Source organism: Kogia breviceps, chromosome 4 (genome assembly GCF_026419965.1).
Source record: "Kogia breviceps isolate mKogBre1 chromosome 4, mKogBre1 haplotype 1, whole genome shotgun sequence".
In the NCBI taxonomy this organism is placed as follows: domain Eukaryota; kingdom Metazoa; phylum Chordata; class Mammalia; order Artiodactyla; family Physeteridae; genus Kogia; species Kogia breviceps.
Genome location: NC_081313.1, coordinates 81,559,428 through 81,580,630, shown reverse-complemented (window position 1 = coordinate 81,580,630; position 21,203 = coordinate 81,559,428). Strand labels below are relative to the sequence as shown.

Sequence of the window (21,203 nt, the reverse complement as noted above, 5' to 3'; positions counted from 1 at the left end):
GCATGGCACAGGGAGATCAGCTCGGTGCTTTGTGACCACCTAGAGGGGTGGGATAGGGAGGGTGGGAGGGAGACACAAGAGGGAGGAGAGATGGAGATAAATGTATATGTATAGTTGATTCACTTTGTTATACAGCAGAAACTAACACACCATTGTAAAACAATTATATTCCAATAAAGATGTTAAAAAACTTAATTGTTCAAATATGGGAAGGGGAATCTCTTGAGTTCCACTGAACCATTATCAGTCATTCAGAAGTGTTCACCTCTATGTATCAATAAAATGTGCTATGCTTAACAAATTCAGAAGCAGCAGCATTATACAACTGGAGAGTTCCTTTTTTTTTTCGTAGGCATTTAAATTTGTCATGTAGTCCTATAACTAGTTCTTGGTTTGCTTTAGTTTTGCTGTTGCTGGATTTGTTTTGTTTTGTTTGGGCCATGTGAACTGTTTCTCCAAACTTAAAGCTTAATACATGGATTAAACCCACTTTGCTCTTGAAGATTTTCATGTTGCAACTTTCCCATTAGAGAAGACAATTTGACATTGTGGAGCTTTAGATTATTATGATCACACTGAAAACTTATATCCACTGCTTTCCTTTCTCATTTCCTGTTCCAACAGTACTGATCTACCCCAAAGCCCCTGCATTTTATTCCTCTCTGTGTATACATACTCTTTCCTGTGCTTGCAGTGTTCTACCCTCCCTCTGCCTGGCTTACCCCTTAGTTTTGCAAACCCCAGTTTATGTGTGCCCTTTCTTAGGAAACTCACCTTCCTTGCTCCCTAAGACTTAAAACACTCTATCTGCTTCCATCCAGTAGCTTACCTAGATACACGATACATACTTCAAATGCTGCTGTTAGTTCATGGTGCCATATTGCAACTTATTTTTATTTATTTATTTTTCATAATCTGTCCCCCTCTGAGTGAGTGATCTTTCTGTCTGTTAGATGCTGTATTTTATTCATCTCTATGTTCCCATGCCCTCATGTATTGTCTGGCCCATAGTAATTGCTTAAGAAATGTTGGATGAATTTAATTAAGTGATACATATTACTCCATCAGCAGCAGCAGGTAATGTTTTATTTGAAATCCAGAATATATTTGTTTACTGCTTAAAAATCAAAAGTTAACCTAGAGAAGTTAGCATCCTAACCATGCATTGCCCACACCCTCCACACCCCAGTACCCTTTTCACTTAAATAAGAAGCTGTTTTATTCTTGCAGTTTCTGCTAATTGAGAAGGCAGTGTGTTCGAGCTGCATTAATGCAAGTGGGATTTGCCTAGACATCAATAAACTCGAAACGCTCCCAGTAGGCCACTTGCAGTGTCAATAAATGTTCATAATTACTTGCTCCTTTGAGTATTTTAGACCCAACCTCCTATTCGCTCTGCCGTGAGCAGAGACCTGAGAGGTTCTTAACTTTCTACATCTTAGGGGAAGAATGGCAAACATTGCCAGGTCTCTTGGGTTTTCAAGCAAAGGTGTTGGCTGTTATCCTTGTTATTTTAAGCTGTCAAGGGACTGGAAATCGGAATAGCCACTCTTGTGCCCCTCCAGCAGAGGACTGGTGGTGAACCTCACTGTTTCTGGGTTTAGGAAGGTGTAAACCCCAGGGGCCATGAGTGGATGACAGCTGGAGACACCGCTCAACCTGAAAGAACAAGAAATTGAATTGAGAGGCTCTGGGGGAAGGGGTGGAGGTGGAGAGCTTGGGACCCACTCAAATAGATGGGGGAAATCTTGGCTTCCAGGCACTATGTCACCCGAGGAGTGGCTCTAGACCCACCTCCACCACCCCTCAGTAAAAGCCAAGCCAAGGCATGGTACAACCTGAGTTGCAAGCTTCTGTCTAGGTGAGGGCGGAGATCCAAGACTTGGAGAAGGACTCTGAAGACTAGAACCTAGGACGAGAAAAGTGCCCCTGCCACACAAAACAATAGAACTAAAAAACAAAACTAAAAACAGAGTAGAGGGGAGGAGAGGGTGAAAGAAAATCAGGCTAAATGCACATTACTAAGACTTTCAGAGAAAAGCTTGCTCTTCCTTTTATTTCCTTCTTTTCTTCCTTCCTCCCTCTCTTCCTTCATTTTTTTTCTCCTTCCTTCCTTCGTGTGTGTGTGTGTGTGTGTGTGTGTGTGTGTGTGTGTTATGTGTGTGTATAGGTGTACTTGCATTTGAAAAGGAGGTCCTACTTTTCTCAGAATCCTGTCTTTCAGCAGGGAAGTTCAAGCGGGATTGGAGTTCCTTGACTCCTGCGTGAGGAGTTTCCAAATGGCAACGAACGAGTCACATAAATATCCATGAAGTTCCTAATGACACCTTTGTCATCAGTTGTTTCCTGCAGAATCCTGAGTCAGGGTCGTCATCCACCACCCACGATGAGTGGGCGATCGTCTGATCTGCTCGCGTGTGTATTTGTACTTTCCGGATTGAGCGGCGCACGGAATATAAAAGGTCCTCCAACTCCTTCCCCCTCCCTCCCCCCTTTCACTCTACTTAAGAGGACGTGCGTTTGTGTGTGCGCGCGTGCCTGTGTGCGCGCGCGCGTGTGTATATTTAGCAAAGACGCTTGGAAGAAAGTACCCCTCTTGCTGCCCACCACCAGCTCTATCCGATAGAGCAGGCGTCTCCGATCTGTCCCCAGCTGAGGTGTCCTCTCCACGCTGATGCGGACTATCTCGGTGCTTCCTTGTCCACAGAGCTAAGGCTTTGGTGTCCCGAGAGGGCGACCTGACTTCTTAGTGCGCTGCTCTCTTCCCACGGTGTGCGAGCACTGGTGCGTGCGTGTATGTGTGCGTGTGTATGTACACGACTGTGAGCTTGTGAGCTTCCTCTCTCTGCACAGTTCAGGCAAGGCCGGCGACGTTACTCTCCAAGCAGCCGCCAGCGACGAAAGGCAACAGCAGCCTCCGCCCCTGAGTCCCGTGATTGGCTGGTTTTGTTCATCATTTCCATGCTAGGAAAAGGGAAGGGCCAGTGACGCCCCCGAACCCGGCTGCAGAAGCGGCCGCCACCTCCAATGTACAAGGTGTCTCTTCGGAAAAAAACCTGAGCCCCAGGGAGGCGGCGAGGAGCGACCGGGATAGGGCTGGCGGGAACCGCGAGAGAGTGCGCTGGGCAGCGCTCGAGGACCAGCGGGAGCTTGGCCGCAGAGGACCCTCGAGACCTGCTTCTGAGATCCCAGCTCCACGCTCTCCTCCCATTTTACAGACCCCCCTCCTCCCCGCGACTACATCTCCCCAAAACGGAGCCTTTATATGAAGAGAAGGTGAGGGAGCTGGGGCAACCAGGACTTTCCCGGGCACCCAAGATGCGCTCCGTTAGGAAGAGGTGGACGATCTGCACGATAAGTCTGCTCCTGATCTTTTATAAAACAAAAGAAATAGCAAGAACTGAGGAGCACCAGGAGACGCAACTCATTGGGTAAATGCAAAGCTTCATTTTAGGATATGATAAAAAGTCAAGCCGTAAACGAAATGTGAATATAGACGACAGAGTGAGGGTTGGGGTAGTATTTGTGTTGGTGTCAGCTTGTGAGTGTTTTAGTCTCGTGGATTAAATAACAAAGGCTGTTGTTGAGGTGTGTGTGATTCTCTACAGCGGGTTCTCAGTACGAGTTCAACTTGCCCTGTGCGGTGATAGTGACAGTTGTGTTGGTGCTGGGGTTCGCACGCCAAAGAAGTCACTGCAGAAGTGTCAACAAAGAATGGGTGCCCTTGTCCTTTTAGTCCCAGGGCAGAACTCAATCTAGATGTCTTTATTCACCATCTGGTTGCCCTTCCTTCTTTCTCTGCCCTATCACTCTAGGGAGGTACTAGAGAAAGCTGGCTTCCTGAAAGGCTGAAGTTAAAGCTCAGAAAGCAGGAAATGTGTCTCCTCTGTTTCTTTACAATTCTTTGGCGTCGGGTAGATCTGTGTATCATAATTTGATTAGAAACTCCAGGTCAACCAACGATACTTCCTTATTTGCTGTCCGTGGGTAAAACCCATGGGCGTCATGGTTACAGTTTTGGAAACTGGGTGTTGTAGCTTCACACAGACTATATTTCTGCTCTTTAGTTTGTCTAGATGAGTTCAGAATCTTCCTCCACCCCAGTAAGTTCTCTAAATATCACACTTCCTTCCTCCCTCCCCCCTGGCCTCTGTGTCTTTGAAGTTTACCCAGGAGGTGGTGGCAACTTTGTGTTGCTTACATAGCTTGGAAGCGTTTTCTGAGGATGTGAACCTGGTTGTCAACTCTCTTCAAAGTCCTGTTTCGGAAATCCTGCCTCATCCGGAGGCGTCTGCTATCGCTATCGGAAACTCCACACTGGCAGAGATGCCAGCCTGGTTTTTATTTTCCCTAAGATTTATGAAAACCAAGATAGAACCCTTGCCGTTGGGGCGGGCGGGGTCGGGGGTGGGGGGTGGACAGGACTGCTGAAACGTGTTCGCGCGTGCACACACACACAAACTTAATGCACTCCGTTACTTAATATTCCTGCTCCTCCCTCAGTAATGAGAATTTAAGTGAGCGAGACGCCGGCTTATCTTTACAGAAGAAATTGTTATTTTATAGAAAATTAACATAGAAGTACAGTCGAAAGGGACTGGAGGAGAATGAAAAAGCTAATAAGGGATGGGCTGGCTGATTGTCATGCATCAACAAATCTGTAAATGGTCTATGTTGGGGGGAAAAACGCCGAACTCTATGTTGTTAACACAGGGAGTGGGTGGGTTGAAAATTCAGCCTAGCTCGATTGTCAGAAAAGAAGGACTCTGGGCGCGGGTGTGGGCACCCCCTCGGTAGACCTGTGCTTCCCAGGCAGACAAAGGGGTCTTCAGGAAGGTGGTGAACCGGCGCGTGGGGGAGAGGCGGAGGCTGGGGCGTGGGGGTCGAGGCTCTTTGTTCCCTTCCCGGCTGGTGGGCTCCGAGGATATGCCTGATCCCAGACAAAGCGGCCAAGCCTCGCCAGGACTCTGAGGTTCGGGCCCTCGGCTGGCAACCCTGGAGAGCAAGAGTGGGAGGGACGAGGGAGGCGAGAGGAGGCGCCACACGCCACCCAGGCGCCCTCTCCGGGCCTCCCTTAGCCGCCGGCAGGAAGGAGGAGCGCATCCCGAGTCCTCCGGGTCAAATAACCGACCTGGGATGCTCCTCATTTCCCGGGCGACGTTTCTCGCGTGGCCTTTCCTGGACGCCGCCGGCCGGTGGGCGCTGCCCAGGGCGCCGAGGAGGAGCTGAAGGCGGGCGCAGGCAGGGGCGCGGCAGTCGGGCCAGCTGGTGGTGAGGGGATTCTCTTGCACCTTTTTCGGGCAGAGCCTTCTTTCCCTGCTCCGTCGAGATTGCGCGGGGCGGGCGCGGGTTCCTCAAACAGAAGAAGTGCGCCGCGGAGCAATTGCCGCTCGGCGAGAGCTGGCCGCGAGGGTGGAAGAATGAGTGAGGAAACGCGGAAGCCTTTACTGCAGGAATTAGGCCCCCCTTTAAAAATTAAAAAAAAAAAAAATAACCGCTGCTCAGTCGGCAACTGGGCTCCTCCTTCCTAATTAAATCCCGCAATTACGGCAGTGCAGGGCGAGGCGGCGCGCGTCTCCAGGTGCCCCGCAGCGTCGGGGCTGCCGCCGCCAGCTTTTTCCTGAGCCCATGGGGTTGGCGCTGCCGGGGGCAACGTGAGGACAGCTAGGTCCCCCTGAGCGCTGTTTCGCTTTTCCCTCACATGAAACGTTCAGAGGAAAAGCTTGTGACACCAGTTTATAATTTCGTTTCAACTCCAGAATAGTGCTTCTGGTGGAGGAGTTGACTCATCAAACGGCCTTCTTCTCCTTGACTCTCTTTCTACCCAAGCCACGTGGAGGGAGGGACTCGTTTTGAGATGAGTAAACTGGAGTGGCGGTTTGGCCCCAGAACCCAGGCCAGTAATCAGCAGTGAGGTAAACGTCAGTGCCTGACCTTTTGGGGGACACTGCGTGCCTTGGGAGTGGGCCGGTGATTCAATTAAGGACAGTTCCACAGTCCTTGTATCTTAGAACATCCTCCTAGATTCATATTTAGCTTCCCTGCTACCATTTTGCAATAGGCAGCAGTTTATTTATCTATTCGACCTGCCTCCGTTTTAACACTGGAGGTCCCATATAGAGTCAGTGTAACAAGGTTCTTGTATGCAATATGGAGCAGTCATTCCATGGAGAAGGAAAAAGAACAGCAGCCCAACTTTCCTACCAACCATCCACATTCTCGTATCTCCAGAGGAATACTAGCAGCATGTTTGTAATAAGAAATTATTAGAGAATAGGTCAAGTAATAATTGGACATTTAAAACTGTTTCCTTCGAAGCTAACCTATCATTTGCCTGCTCTGTTGACTAGTGAAGTTTAACTGAAAGGGCATTAGGGGTATGAAGTGGTCTATTCTTAATTGATATTTTTTTCTTAATGGGAAAAATGGCGCTTGCCTCACAACTGGCCTGTAATTTTACTGGCTCTGTGTGCTCTTTGATATAATTAGAAATATGTTAACTTAAGGGTCCTACAGGTAAAAATATGTGGGTATACGCATTTAATGAAATAATGTATTTGAAAGTGTAACAAACTTTAATACCAAATAGACATTTGCTTTGATTATTATTCCTTAAAACTTGCTACATACTCTTTTCCTGGGTGACTTTAAATGACACTTTCACTTACTTTTCTTACTATCTACAGATTTCCTTTTTAATTTGACTGTGTACTTTAGGTTGTCTCACTAGATGATCAGCAGTATTAGTTCTGAAACTTACGATAGAAGTGACAGTGGAGATAAGCATTCATACTTAGAGTATTATCACTGTTAGCAATGTTAGTTCCAGTTTGTTCTAGGGTGGAACACACTCTTGTAACTCAGGAAACCAGAATCTGCATGTTACTTTATATGTTATATTTGGAATTCTACTAAAAGCCATAGGCTGTAAGTTAAGGTAGTACATCGCATCTTTATTTTTAGTTGTTTGGCACTTAGGGAATGAAAACACAAAATTGCCTGCTGTTTGTGTTCAGGCTTAATTTGATGCAAGTTCTTTTCCTTTAAATGACTTAAATTTTTATATTAAAGAGAAAATTTAACCTAAGGGAACATATTCATTCCAAAGCCAAGTCAAGAAGAGCTTACAGTGGGGTTCATTGCAGGGCTTTGGGGGACCTGATTTCATGAACCAAAATTAATCATGTGTGTTATGTACTGCAGAATTAATAGAATAAATTGTAGTGATGCCTGGCAACTCATATTTCGAAGAAAAATATTTGTAAAGACTAGTAATATAACTGCTGATTAGCTTCTGTCACTGGTATCTCATAGATGACCATCTAACTGGGTTTTTCTTAGCTCGATATAAGCAGAGATACTTTATAATATATATTGCTTTATTTCTTTTATATGTTGTGTAATTATCCCTTTAGAAGAAGTACGTATTGAATCTTCCTGTATACAGCCCCATCGAGAAATGTTTTCGGTGCAGCTGTTTAGCACTCGTGTCTGATCTGGGATGAGAAACTAGTAGGGGGTGGCAACATCATTCATGCCTTGCATTCACAGGAAGGAAAAGCCTATTCCAGACTGAGTACTACCAAGGTCACAAGCAGAAAAACCCCTTGGGACTCATTTAACCTTATACAAAGAAATTTGCTCCAGAGCCTCAGGTTGCTGGCAGCCTGGCCTTCTCACACATGAATTCCATTGACTTCAAGAAGTGTGACTAGTTGTAGCTATTCTCATTCAAAATTCTTTCCAGTGGTAAAAGTCTGAAATTTGACTTATCACCAGTTCAATGAAAACAATTCAAAGAGCAGAGTAATGTGGTAGCATTTTAGTGATATAAAACTGATTTAAACTTTCAAAGCACTTTTTTTAAATCTTAGAGTTTCTGAAAAGCCTCCATACAATATCATAGCAATCACTCTGCCTTATAAAAATGTATCTTTATCTACCTGTCAGTAAAGCAATCTCCCACAGATATTTAAAATGCCAGCTTACTTCTTCTGTAAAAGTTTATTGGTGGTGAAAATAATTATTTTAATTTTAGCAATCTGTGGTTAGAAAAAGATGATATTGACAGGACAGTTAGTTATTAACAAGATGAAGATGGGGAAGGTCCCTACCCCTAGAAATGGTGAGAGTTTGTGTCCATACTCTTGAAGGCGTATCCCCAAAAGTGTGAAGGTTAACTCTGTATATCCACATTTTCATTCATATGTAATAGTTATTATCATTAGACGTGTAATATAAAAATTGACTCGGGGCTACTGAGTAGTAATTGCACCCTATGTGTCCTTGCATCCTAAATGACCTCTATAAAATGACTATTATTAGCCATACATAGGCATGCAAGTGTATCATTTTCATCAGTAGGACAGTTTAAAATATTAATTTTTATAGAGTTCTAAATTTCACAGGGAGTAGTTGCATTTGATGCTTTGAGTTGATTCAAATTGGAACTACATGTTTAAAAAAGAATGCAAACCAAAATACCAAACTATCAGCCTCCAATTACAGAATTCATCTAGCAGCTGTTGCACAGGCAATGTTTCCATTGATAGTAGGGGAGGATTGCCTACATAATAAACACGGATTTAGACTTTGTGACTGAGCAAATAGTCATGTTACTTTTTAACTATGTTTTGAGATTCTAAAAAATTGAGGTGACATGTAATGAAATACAGATATTGAAAGGGCTATGCCATAGAGAGGTGGCTTTATTATTCTCTGAATCCGAGTTTACATGTATAAAGTACCAAGGAATAGTCTACTGAACAATGAAGAGGTTCGTCTATAAAGGTCCTAATGGTATAAATGTGATCATAGGTGTCTGTCACCTACAACCAACACCCCTGCTAGTAGCATGCAGTATGATATACTTGCCTGTTGCTATTAACTGGTGGGGATAGCATAGTTAATTATTTGTTATAACAGAAAATACCAGTAATAATGGCTACTGAATGAGTTTTCCCCCCATTGCAATCTCTATCTCCCCACTACCAACTATCAGGGAAGAATCTCATTGTTGAGACGTTTTGAGACCTATGTAATTTTAGAATTAGCACTTCAGTTGTGTTTTATAAATTACTTTCACATGCAGAGCCCCACTTCTCACAAAGTCAAAACATATTAGATAATGTTTTTGCAATTTTCAAGGTAAGGTAAAGTCACGGTGGCTTTACCACCGTGAAAGAGAATATTGTCAAAGGACATATGGGCTAGCAAGTGATAGAATCACAAATATGCCCAGATCACCTGATATTCAAAGTCTTCTTATTCCAAAACAAAAGCTCTTTCCATTATGTCTGTATGTCTTCTGTGACAGTCTTAGGAGTCACAGTTACACAGATGCAGGAGAATTGGCCAAACATCCTGTCTCTATTGTTAAACACAGCAGGGGAGGGAGGGGCTAAAGGGGAGCAGAACTTCGATGAGAATTTTTTTCCTTAAATACTACAAAGGTCTTTTCTTTATATAAAAATAGTTTTATTTCAAAAATAATAAGTAAAATAATAAGTATAAATGATTCTCCTGATAAAGTCATATTCATCTAATCTTTATAATACCTTTCATCGTGCTTATACCTCTTCTTCTAACAGGTAGAAAAAGTTGTATCTACAAGTTGTCACCAGTAATCTAAATCAAATTATGTATTATGCTGTTTATACAAAATGCTTCTTACTTTCACAAAGCTGGCATTGTTATTTGTTTCAGAGATGGTGAGCTGTGTTTGAGTCGATCACTTGTCAATAGTTCGGATAAAATCATTCGAAAGGCTGGCTCTTCAGTCTTCCAGCATTCTGTAGAAGGTTGGAAAATCAATTCCTCTTTGGTCCTAGAGATAAGGTGAGTTTCTTTAATAAGGCATAATAAATTTCATATCATGTTCTAGAATACATTGGGCTTGGCAAACTTATACTGAATGCTTGATTTATAGTTTAAGTATGAATACTTCAGTAAGAGTGAACAGGCTCTTAATGTTTCTCACTGAAGGATGTGAAACTATAAAACTGAAATCATTATACAGCCAGAAATATAAGGATGAATATGTTAGTTTTTAATACACTGTCTTTATACTAATGAAATAAAATGTTCGACAGAATCCTAATGTTTAACACACTTTTCTTTATTACTCAGGATGGATGTATATTTTGAGAATTATCTTTAACTTCTCTAAAGTCTTCATACTGATCTTGTGTTTTCTCACACTGGATATAAGTAGAGCCTATTCAACTGCCATTTAGCCAACAATTATAAATAAATTTGACTTATTCTATGAAGGGGTATTTCTATGTGCGCTCCTGTAATAAAAGTCTCAATAATTATACCCTAAATAGGTAACAGTTAGCAAATAAGGCTTCTAGGGTACAGGTTTATTCTCTGAAAGAGTCTGGTATTTTTGCTTAGATAAGCTCTTGAAATCTAACTCAGTGCCTACATGTATCCATTATATCTTGTTTTCTTCAATTAGAATTCTCTAATAAGAAAGTTAGGGCCAGACCTTCCTAATTATGGAGCAAGCAAGCAGATCATTTTCTGTATAGTTACGTTGCTGTATTGGTTGGTATGTTTAAATCAGCATTTCAGTAAATCAGAACTCTTTAGAAAAGTTCAAGAGAACAACTGTCCTTTACATAATAAAATCATTGCATTTTTCTAGTATTGGCAAAATGCTAATTACTCCATGATTGGATATGAACACACAGATTTTTGTAAGAGTAGCTTAGTGGTTAAGAGGGTAAGCTGCTGATCTGCTGAGGTTTCTACCTCCTCACTTCTCGGATCACACGTACGTATAATGTAGATTATAAGCCGCTTTAAGGAAGAGTCTACTACCTTCATCTTTAGAGTATGCATCACAGTTCATAGAATGCATTGCAGCAAAGGCACTCACTACATGTTGAAATATAGTTGAAAGAATGTCTGGAAATTAAAAAGAAATGGGTGCCATGGAAATGCAGGAATGGTTAGACTACTTTGTTTTAAAGCTTTCAAAGTGACTGGAATGGAGACAGGAATCAAACCATGGCAATGTCAAGTGGTGTATGTTTGGCTGTTTTTAGTTTAGGGTGAACTTTGTGTATTTGTAGGCAGAGTGCAAGAACAGTGAGATGAGTAGCATGTGATGTAGTGCAACTCTGACAGAGTTTATAAATTGGTGTCTTCTGTGTAGAATATGTTCAGCAAGCAATGTTTATTTCAACTGGGTACAAAGAAACTTAAAGCAGTATTTAAAAAATTAGCAGATTCCTTATAAAAGTACAGATTTTCATATACTCTTAAGAAATTTTAAAATGTGACAACTCTGGACCTGTGTTCCTCCTGAGAACTCTTTGGCTGAAGCCAACACTAACCACAAGCTCTCCAGTTTGACAGTTTTACACCTGGAGCTCCCTTTTCTCATGATACCTACCAAGTGTCTTCCATACTAACTCATACTCCTATACCCACATTTGAATTTAGAAACGCTGTAGGAGATGAGATAATTATGAGGAAAAAGCTACAGGATATGGAACTAGATGGGGCCATAAATACAGTTTATAAATATACAGTTTATATAAATACAGTATAAATTATACAGTTTATATAAATACAGTTGAGTTTAGCACAGAGTAAGGATTTATGTTTCTTAGAAGTAGATTGGAAAGAGAGAAATATGGGTGATTAAAAAAGAAAATATTTGATCTCTGAGGATACCTAGAAAGAGAACTTTCAAGTTTGAATGATTTGGCAAGAAAGGTATCAATTATGTAAGGCTCTGTAGATCAGGTGAATGAAAGTAATGGAAGAAAGTAAAATAAGAAATTGTAACAGTTTAATATATCTAGCCATGCTAAATAATATATCAGATAAAGTCTAATAAATAAATACATAATTAACAATAGTTTAATCAATATATCTGGCTATGCCTTCCTAGTATCTATGAAAAAATGAATACTATAGATGTGCATGAGGCTATATCTATTGCTATTTTTAAGATATTCAAGCTAAGGGTATTTAACATAAATTGACCCAAGCAATTTATTATTGCAACTTTACAGATTAATGAGGGTTGCATTCATATCTTTGAGGGTGATTTATTTTCAATTATAACAGCTAATAATATGAATGAAATGTTAGTACTCTTCATATGGTTCTCCTTAACAGATAAGTAAACAAAACAGTGAGCAAATATTGAATAAGACATACAAAGTTGTCATTTCCTTACAAGGAAATAATAATTTTTAAAACCATTACTGTACAATGTACAAACAGTTCATAAAAATTATAATTGCCTATATAATTTCCTATAGTCACTATTGCTGTAGTGACTAGTAAGTATCAATCCATTTGACACCTATAATAAAAAAAATTAGAATATAAAAATACCTGATTATTGGCTTAGCTTTCTTTTTAAGTCATACTTGAAACTAATCTTAAAGTATTTTGGTTATTTTCCTTTGTTTTTTCCCCACATCTATAGCATTTATGAAAAACCACATTATTTTGTGTCTATGAGTGGGTGTGGGCATATTTTACAAGTGTTTTAAATTTCTATTTTGAAGCTTTTGATTGAGATGTTAAAACTAATCATTTTTGATCTTACATGATTGAACTATGCTTACAAATCTTTCTCATTTTAAAAATCTCATTAAACTTAATAATGCACTTGTGATATTCCTAATAAATTATTTATATATTTGCATTAAAATGTGAAACAGTCACTGAAGATAAATTGTTTTTCCTTACATTTTTAGACATGATTTTCTTTCTTATTACTGATTCTTCCAGCCCTGTATGCACTCTGCCACTTTCATAAGCACATCAAGAATTGATTCATATATATTCATCAAACAACTGTACCTCTGGGGAGTTGTCTGAGACGGTTTCATGTATTAGTTCATTGTACTTCGAAAATTCATCAAGATTTAGGGAAGTTCATGCATTCCACAGCTAACTTCACAATTAAACTAATTAGCTTGGTTAAAGGCTTGATTTTATTTGTAGTAGTTCTTTATTATTGTAAGCTAAGAAATGATACATTTAAGATGTATCAGATGTTGTGAGTATATCTGTGAACATTGTACAGAGAAATTATCTAGCCATGTCCAACACTTGTGACGACTTTTTTTCATCTTCGGGTTGTTTCTTTCTTTCCCCCTCATTTTTCATATGTTGGATAGAAACCTAAATAATTACATACAGTACCAGATATGGATATATAGAAATGTATGAGCTCAGCTACTCATCAGGACCAGAACAAGCACATCATAATTAGTCAGCAAAAATATTTTCAACTCTTAGTGTCATCATATATCGAAGTTCTTAACCAGATGAGGTTTGCAGGTTGACTAAACATAATTGCAAATTTATATGTGCTTCACCTGTCAAAAAGAATTTGCTGTTGCATGCACTGATTTACTTTAGAAAAAGGTCCACATACAATTCAATAGTGCACGTCGTGGGTCACACAGCTTGTTAGTCCCAGAGTCAAGCTTCAAAGCCAGGCCTGACTGTGGAGCCAGAGCTCTTATTATGAGATAAATCTTCTGGAAGTCTGTTGTTTAATATTAAAAATGCATACTATTAAAATGTATCTTTATGAAGAGAAGTTGAGTTTTTTGCTCTAAAATAATAAAATATAAGATAGTATTCATCCAATATTACCAAATGCTGGCCCAAATATCAATTGTCTATCTGAGCTGTAAATTAAACTAAAAAGTGCTTTTCTTCAAGCTTTTTTGAGACAATTTTGCCTTTTCATTTGGTTGTATTCAGGATTCTTCTTTTAATACTATCCAGAATATTTCTCCTATAACACTAAGACCCTTAGTTCAGAAGCTCTAACAAGCTATAGGTTATGCTTTTTTCAGAGCTTCGAGGCATATTGCAGTGCAGAAATAATCTTTTGAGACAAAAAATTGTGTTCTGTCTGCTTTTTGTAGGCATAATGAAACACTTGGCATTTCTTAAACTTTTTTTTTTTTTTTTTTTTTTTAGTAAACTATGTCAGTAACAACTGAATTGATTCACTGATTTTTGTCTGGAGTCAAAAGTTTGCAAAACCTGATTCCTAATACATGTATCACTACCTAATTTGTTTCTCAACTTGTGATGCATTCCAGCTGTAAGATTTGCCTCACAATACTTGCTGATGGAGTCAACAATGTCATTTAGATTAAATTTTAGTTGGCACAGCACATGTGCTTGTTGTTGACAGGAAACCTACAGAGAAGAAAGAGTGGCACCTGGTGATAGGTTAGCTATATGTAACATTTCACAAGTGAAAACAATGTTTAGAAAATTAATTCCCCAGGACTCTGCAGCTGCTATTTCAAGTGATGGGTGATGTTGAAAGGGAAGTTCTACTTGAAAATTCAGCTGAAAAGTTTCTGTATAGAATCTATTCCTGTCAGTTTCACAGTCTAAACCAGTCTTTCAGTTGAAGCCAGCATTGCCTAACGAAAAATATAATCTTTATGACTAATTTTTTAGTCTTACCAAAGTGAAGCATATTTCCTGATTTCTGTCAGTTATCTTTATTGTTAAAACAGTTGCTGACCTTAGGTGTTTGCTTTTGAATAGTGTTTCAAAAGTTACATTATGCTTAACAGAATGACAGAGACCTGTGAGGAATCTTTTGTTGTTACTGGTCTTTTAAGTCACACACAGAAAACACAATCCTCTGCTTTAAAAATCTGGTAGTAACTCGACCACATGTTACAAAAACTTATACTGGTACAGCCTGCATATCAAACATTGGCTTTTGTTGATTCATGCTTCCTTAGAGCCCAGAAGTTAGAGTTTTCTTTCTATCTCTCTCATTCTGAAGTAATTTTGTTTAACTTGCTGTTTTCATTCATATCAAGTACCTTTTGAGCAAAGCGTATATGTTCTCCTTGGTAGTACTTAACGTGTTGTTTCAGCATAAGTACAAGAGTTTTTCAGGCTTCCAGTGATATTTAATTACATTTAAGCACTAGGTTTCTTCCGTTTTTTTTTAATAGATTTACAGTCTGAACAACAGTTAGACTTAGCAAATCCATAGAACGTTTACAGTCCATTAAATCTATAATCTAAAAATACCTACAGCCTACTAGGGAGAAAAAAAAAACTAACTTTACTGTTACCAGAAAATATTAAGCATTTTATCAATATATTCACTCATAGTAATTATTTTCAGTCTTTCTTGCATCCTACACCAGGAATCTTAGCTCAGATAATTTTCCATGTATAGATTTAAGCCCTAAAATAGAAATGAAAGTTTGTTTCAATGCAGGAAAAAGAACAAACTAGAGACATTCAAGGTCCCCCCCTTTCAGTTTAAAAAAAGCAAATTCAACACTAACAATTGTTCTGAGTTTTCTCTAAGAAACTTACATTTTTATATTTTGATTAGTCTGTGTGAATTGGTATTTTGTATTCTGTCTTGGAAAATACTTTTACCATTTTCTACTGCTTCCATTTAAAAAATAAACTACTGTTGAGCCTGTAAGACAGCATTGGAGTAATACATGCAATAGTATCATCTGTACTTAATGATTATTTATCACATTAAACATTATTTTCTTCCTGAGCTCTTACAGTCAGTCCACTTTTTAAATATCAGTTTTCCCTAAGAATGAATAAATTAAAGGTGTTCTCTTATACTCAGATTTAGAGGACATATGTTTGAAAATATTTTTGCTGCTAACTTTCTATGACACAGCAAAGGTTCTGTGATTGCAAAGTCCCTCTTGCTATCAGTTGACAAGCATTTAAGTGTTAACTTTATGAGTAAGGGGATTTTCCTTTTTGGATTTCCAAGCTAAAGAGTCTTCTTTGAAATCTGGACCTCTATTCACTTCATGCTTGCAAACATGCCACTACTTGTGAGTTGCATCTTCAAATACTTACAGCAACCCCTTTAAATTATGTTCAAAGGAAAATGATAACACCATCTAGTTTGGTGATCTGACCACATCCGTGCAGTCTTCGTTTTAGAGTCAAGCTTGTCATTTTCACAGGAAATGAAAAAAAGTTTTTTGTTGAAATACAGGTGTCAGGCATTATTTAATTTTTTCACCAAACAAGTAAGTGGTAGTTAATTTGTACAAAAGTTGATTGCTGCTCTTGGTGCTAGCTGTTAACTTTTGTGAAGAATCACATGGGCTTAACATAATGAAAGAGTTCTCAATTTTCTGCAATTCATATGCTCTATGGCTTCTGATTTCACCAGCAATTCTCTTCTTATGTAGTCTGTACTTTGTTAAGATGATTATTATAATGCCTGATAATTTCTATTAATTTCAAAATTTCATTTGTAGGGCATTTATATAGATGTTCCTGTACAAATTTTACTCCTTGCAAACCTGATATTCCAAATATTTGAGAAAAAAAATTTTTAATGGTCTCTTTTTCAGAGAGTTGATGGGTGTATTCCTTGTGTATAAAATCTGGCCAAATAAAATATTCAATCATCTGGTTTCCTAATTAGATCACACGTTAAAGTGGGACCTATTTAAAGCAAACCAAAATAAAGAAAACAAAAGGAAAGATGAGTTAGTTATTTTACATCTCTCCTTGCTAGTCATGCTTCTGGCTTATGAGTATGATTTGCGGAATTACCCTTTTGATGGAGTGATAGGAAGATATCATATTTTGTGCTTAATAATAAAATTTATAAATAGTGATGGAGCTTAAACAATAATAGCGTTAGAGGAAAATATGTCTATCTTATCATGAATGTTATAATAATGACATTGTTTTGAGCATTCTGAAAATTCAAGCTTGCAGTTAAGAGCACTTCAGTAGGTAATATCCAACTTCCAACCCAGAAGACTGCTTTCTCAGATTGCTTCTGGGTGGTATATGTTTGGTAGCTTGAGGATCAAGCAATCCCAAACTTTTGTAAGCCAGATTCATAGATTTCTTTGTCAATATAATTCTCTCAAAAACTAACTAGGCTCCTGAGCTATTTCTTTGGAGTTTGTTTCTGGTATGAATAACCCCACCTAAAGATTGCTTCTGAACACAGTTCTTTAGCCTTCGGATTCTCCCCTAATTATTCTGACCTAACCCTCCTTTTCTCCAGTTTATTGGCAGCTACTCTTAAGATGTTTGAATATATAGACTTAGGGGAGAAGACAGTGCCTTCTTGCTGCTGGCATGGCTCTGATTTATAGTTGTATCTCTTGCTAATTGGATTATTGGAGTCATTTAGGAGGTCCCAGTTACTGGATTCTCACACAGTTTAGATTATAGGCCGTTGCCAGAGATATTCTCCTCCACTCAACTTACAACTTGGCTATTTCATGTCTGACTTCACCTCTTAGTTCCTTGCTAAAAGGGGTAACCAACATAAAACAACATACTAGCACCTTTTAACCAATTATCCAAGAGCAACAAGCTTATTACGTACAGGATATGACTCCTAAGTTATTATAGACCACAGTTTTATCAGGTGCTATTCTGTATCATGCCAAGGGTCACCAGCTTTCCAGGCAGCCATATCTATTTTCTTATTTTCCATCATCTAACTTAGCATGTGCATATATGTGTATATAGTATCTCATATCTTTTATCTCTTTCTTTATTAGTTATGGGGTAGGCTAAGCTTCCATAAAAAAGGAGACTTTAAAATACAGTGAATCAAACAAATCAGAAGTTTATTTCTTTCTCCTATAGTGATGCACTTGATCCACTCATATCCTGTTTAAGAAAACTAATTCATGTGACCACATCCAGCTGCACTTGGGTTTGGAAACTTGGAAATGTTCTAGCTGAGCACCAATGTGGCCAAGTAAAACTTAGAAGATTCAAATAGGAAAAGAGAGAAGGGAAGAAAGAACACTGAGGAACAGTTAGCTATCTGCCCTGCAAGGTCCAATGTTCTATTTGTCCATCTTTTCCTCTAATATAGCCATCCTATTTCCTGGATTCTTGAGCTTGGAAGAAAACTTTCATGTATATATATATGTATATATACATATTCATATATATATGAATATGTATATATATACATATATATATGAATATATATATATACACACATATACATATATATACACACACACATATATATAGTGCTGTAGTTTAACTTTACTTCAAATAATTATAATATACACATGATTTTGATAAATGTTAATAATTTTATTGGAAAATTCAATCCTTTTAATAGAATTAACTAAATTATGATTCTAAACAATTTCAAGTTTTTCTATTCACCTTAACTAGACAACACTGAACAAAATAGGTGATTATAGATAATTAAGGCTGGCAGAATACTATCTAGCTAAGGAAAGTCAAATCATGGCAATAGTATTTCATTTAATAAACTTTTCTATAAATTTTGATAGGGGGCCTTTTTCACTCTACAGATGGGTGTGTATACTATATATATATTTACAAAATCATTGAAAAACTATGTGCAAATGATGTTTTAAAAATATATTTTATTTCCTTTAGAATCTACTTAATTGGTTGGTTTAGTTACCACCTGAATATTAAAGGTTAGTGATTTACCAATTTATATCTTATCATAAGTTACTTTGTAAATGATATTACCAGTCCTTGGACATGTTGTCATTAATGGAAAACTTCTTGTATCTCAAATATAGGAAGAACATTCTTCGTTTCCTAGATGCAGAACGAGATGTCTCAGTGGTCAAGAGCAGTTTTAAGCCTGGTGATGTCATACACTATGTGCTGGACAGACGCCGGACACTAAATATTTCTCAGGATCTGCATAGCCTCCTACCTGAAGTTTCACCAATGAAAAATCGAAGATTTAAGACCTGTGCAGTTGTTGGAAATTCTGGCATTCTACTAGATAGTGAATGTGGAAAAGAGATTGACAGTCACAATTTTGTAATAAGGTGAGCTTTCTTTTGTTCCTAAAGATTGTAATTTCTTCAAAGACCCTTTACTTAGGAGTAGAAGACTGGCAGAAATGTTTAAATCTAATATTAATATTATGAATTATTGAAATCTAAAACAAATATTTATCTTTGATGTCTTTATCTGTATAGTATCCAAATTTACACTTACCCTGGAATGTAAAATTAAAATTATTATATCATTGAAAGAAAAGATGATCTCATAGCAATAAGATTCACACCAGCTTTCCTTTTTGGCCAAATGACAATTTTATTAAATATAATACACAGAAAAACTATTTTATTCACTAATAGAAATAATTATTTATTTCTATTAGTGAATGAATTAATTCACTTAATTAATTCATAATCCTATTTATATTCAATAAATTATTTTATTAATAAAATTAGGAACATTACTATACAATGATGTAACAGATATAAGTTAATTTTACTTTTTTAATGACAACTATTTAGCGTAATCTAAGAACATAATTTAACAAGTTTATATTTGATAACTTGGACCAAATTGCTTTCATCACTCTTTATACATGGTACTTGTGTATGGTAGTATATTTTAGTTTTTTAGTTTTCTCACAAAATTAAACATAGCTATTTGTTTTTCATTGATGGTCAGCAGATATTTGATGAGTCATGTGTTTAGTTAGCTTTTGATTAACTGAAAAAAAGACAACAGTAGACTTAAGGTTGTAATGACAACATATATTAATTAGCACTTTTTAATTCTCAGTATATCTAAATAGATTTTTTGGCTTGTTTTAGTTCTTCAGAAATATTTGCTGAATAAATGAAATGTGTATTTTGAGATATGAAATACTGCAATATAAAGATAGATAGGAAAGTATGCTGATTTGCCATGTTAACAAATAACTTGAAGTCTTGAAGCTATGCTGGAATCCAGCCTTTGAAAGTATAGATCTTGAAAAAAATCTTTTTGAACTATAGTATTAAAAATAAATACAATTATGTAAGTATTAATCATAAATAGGCAACAGTTTTTTATAAAAGAATAATAACCATGAAAAATCATAAGACAATACTCTCAGGGAATACAAGTCATAACAATGAATATAAGTACAAACATTTTGCCATACTATCTTTTGTCAGTTGGATGCAAGGTCAGAGATTGATTTGACATCAGTTGAGCCTTTAAAAACCTGAACTTTTAAATTGATTGAACTGAAAGAAAAACCTTGTCAATATGTAAATATGCCAAGAAAATTGTGTCCAAAGAGGAGACAAAAAATATTTGATGAGGGAATGACAGTGGAAGTGGAAGTAATGAGCTTCAAACTTTGAAGTCTGTGTGAAGTATGGCTGTGAAGGAAGAGTAAGGCTTCTAGAATTTCTGAAGAGATTAAAATCAGGGGGCAGATTAACTGAAGAGGAAAAGATTTTAGAGCACAGTAGAAATTGTTGCAAGGTGAAGAAGAGAATTTGTAAGGTTGATTAATCCTGGAGGGCTACGGGATCCGAATGTGACTGACTCCTTGTTCCTACACTCCTTTAAGCTTTAGCATTGGGATCTGCATAACCCACTAGATTCAGCCTCACCTTTAGCTCTGAAATTAAGATTGTAGTGTCAGCTAACACCTCAATCAGATCATATAATTATCTCCTCTCTTTTTTTGTGGTGAGAACAGTTAAGATCTAGTATTCTAGCAACTTTAAAGTTGATAATACAGTATTGTTGGCTATAATCATTAGGCAGTGCATTAGATCTCCAGAAGTTATCTGTTTGTTGTAAGTCACTCACTGGTGTTTGGGCATAATCAAACTTCAAGAGGTTCTTTATACTTTTCTAAGCTATGATTATTTTAAAAACTAATTTAACAAGAGCACAATAGTGACCAATCCTGAGTCTATAATTGTTATGCTCTTACCAAGAAGTATAAAAAAATGAGGTTAAGCATCTTAATGAAGGCATGAAAATTATTGCCGTAATTGTTTTTTTCTTTTCCTCCTAGTTTTACTACTTTCCAAAATTAGAAGTTGGAATGTTCTAGATTAAAGTATATACTAGGGAAGTGTAGCCCAAGATTGGGATTCTGATTTTCCAGGTAAACTTTGGCAGGAATACATTTTGCATTAGAAACAAATAATCCCTGGAGAAAAACCTTTTTCTTTTGTAATAATACCTAGTTTGGAAATTCATCCCTTTGAGTCTCATGGACACACGGGACTTCAATGACATATCACTACCAGACCTCCATCCTTCCTAAAATTCTAATCTTTCTCATGGCATCTGACTCATTATCTGTGTGCCAAATATCTTTTCCTTTCCCAAGAGTATATGACCTTTTGTTACTGTACATGTGTCTATTCTACTCTAGAAGATCAAAAAGGACTATTGCT

At 37.7% G+C, this 21,203-nt stretch overlaps 1 protein-coding gene across 2 annotated transcripts in view; it reads left to right on the top strand.

The window, feature by feature from the left end:
* The first annotated feature begins 2,983 nt into the window (after positions 1-2,983).
* The window catches only part of ST8SIA4 (ST8 alpha-N-acetyl-neuraminide alpha-2,8-sialyltransferase 4), a 109,059-nt gene continuing 90,839 nt past the window's right edge, over positions 2,984-21,203 (top strand). For both annotated transcript variants that reach the window (XM_059063097.2, XM_067031385.1), the window contains exons 1-3: positions 2,984-3,431; positions 9,706-9,837; positions 18,570-18,827. In XM_059063097.2, coding sequence (XP_058919080.1) covers positions 3,319-3,431; positions 9,706-9,837; positions 18,570-18,827 — 503 coding nt within the window. In that variant the 5' untranslated portion in view covers positions 2,984-3,318. The remainder of the gene's footprint in view (positions 3,432-9,705; positions 9,838-18,569; positions 18,828-21,203) is intronic.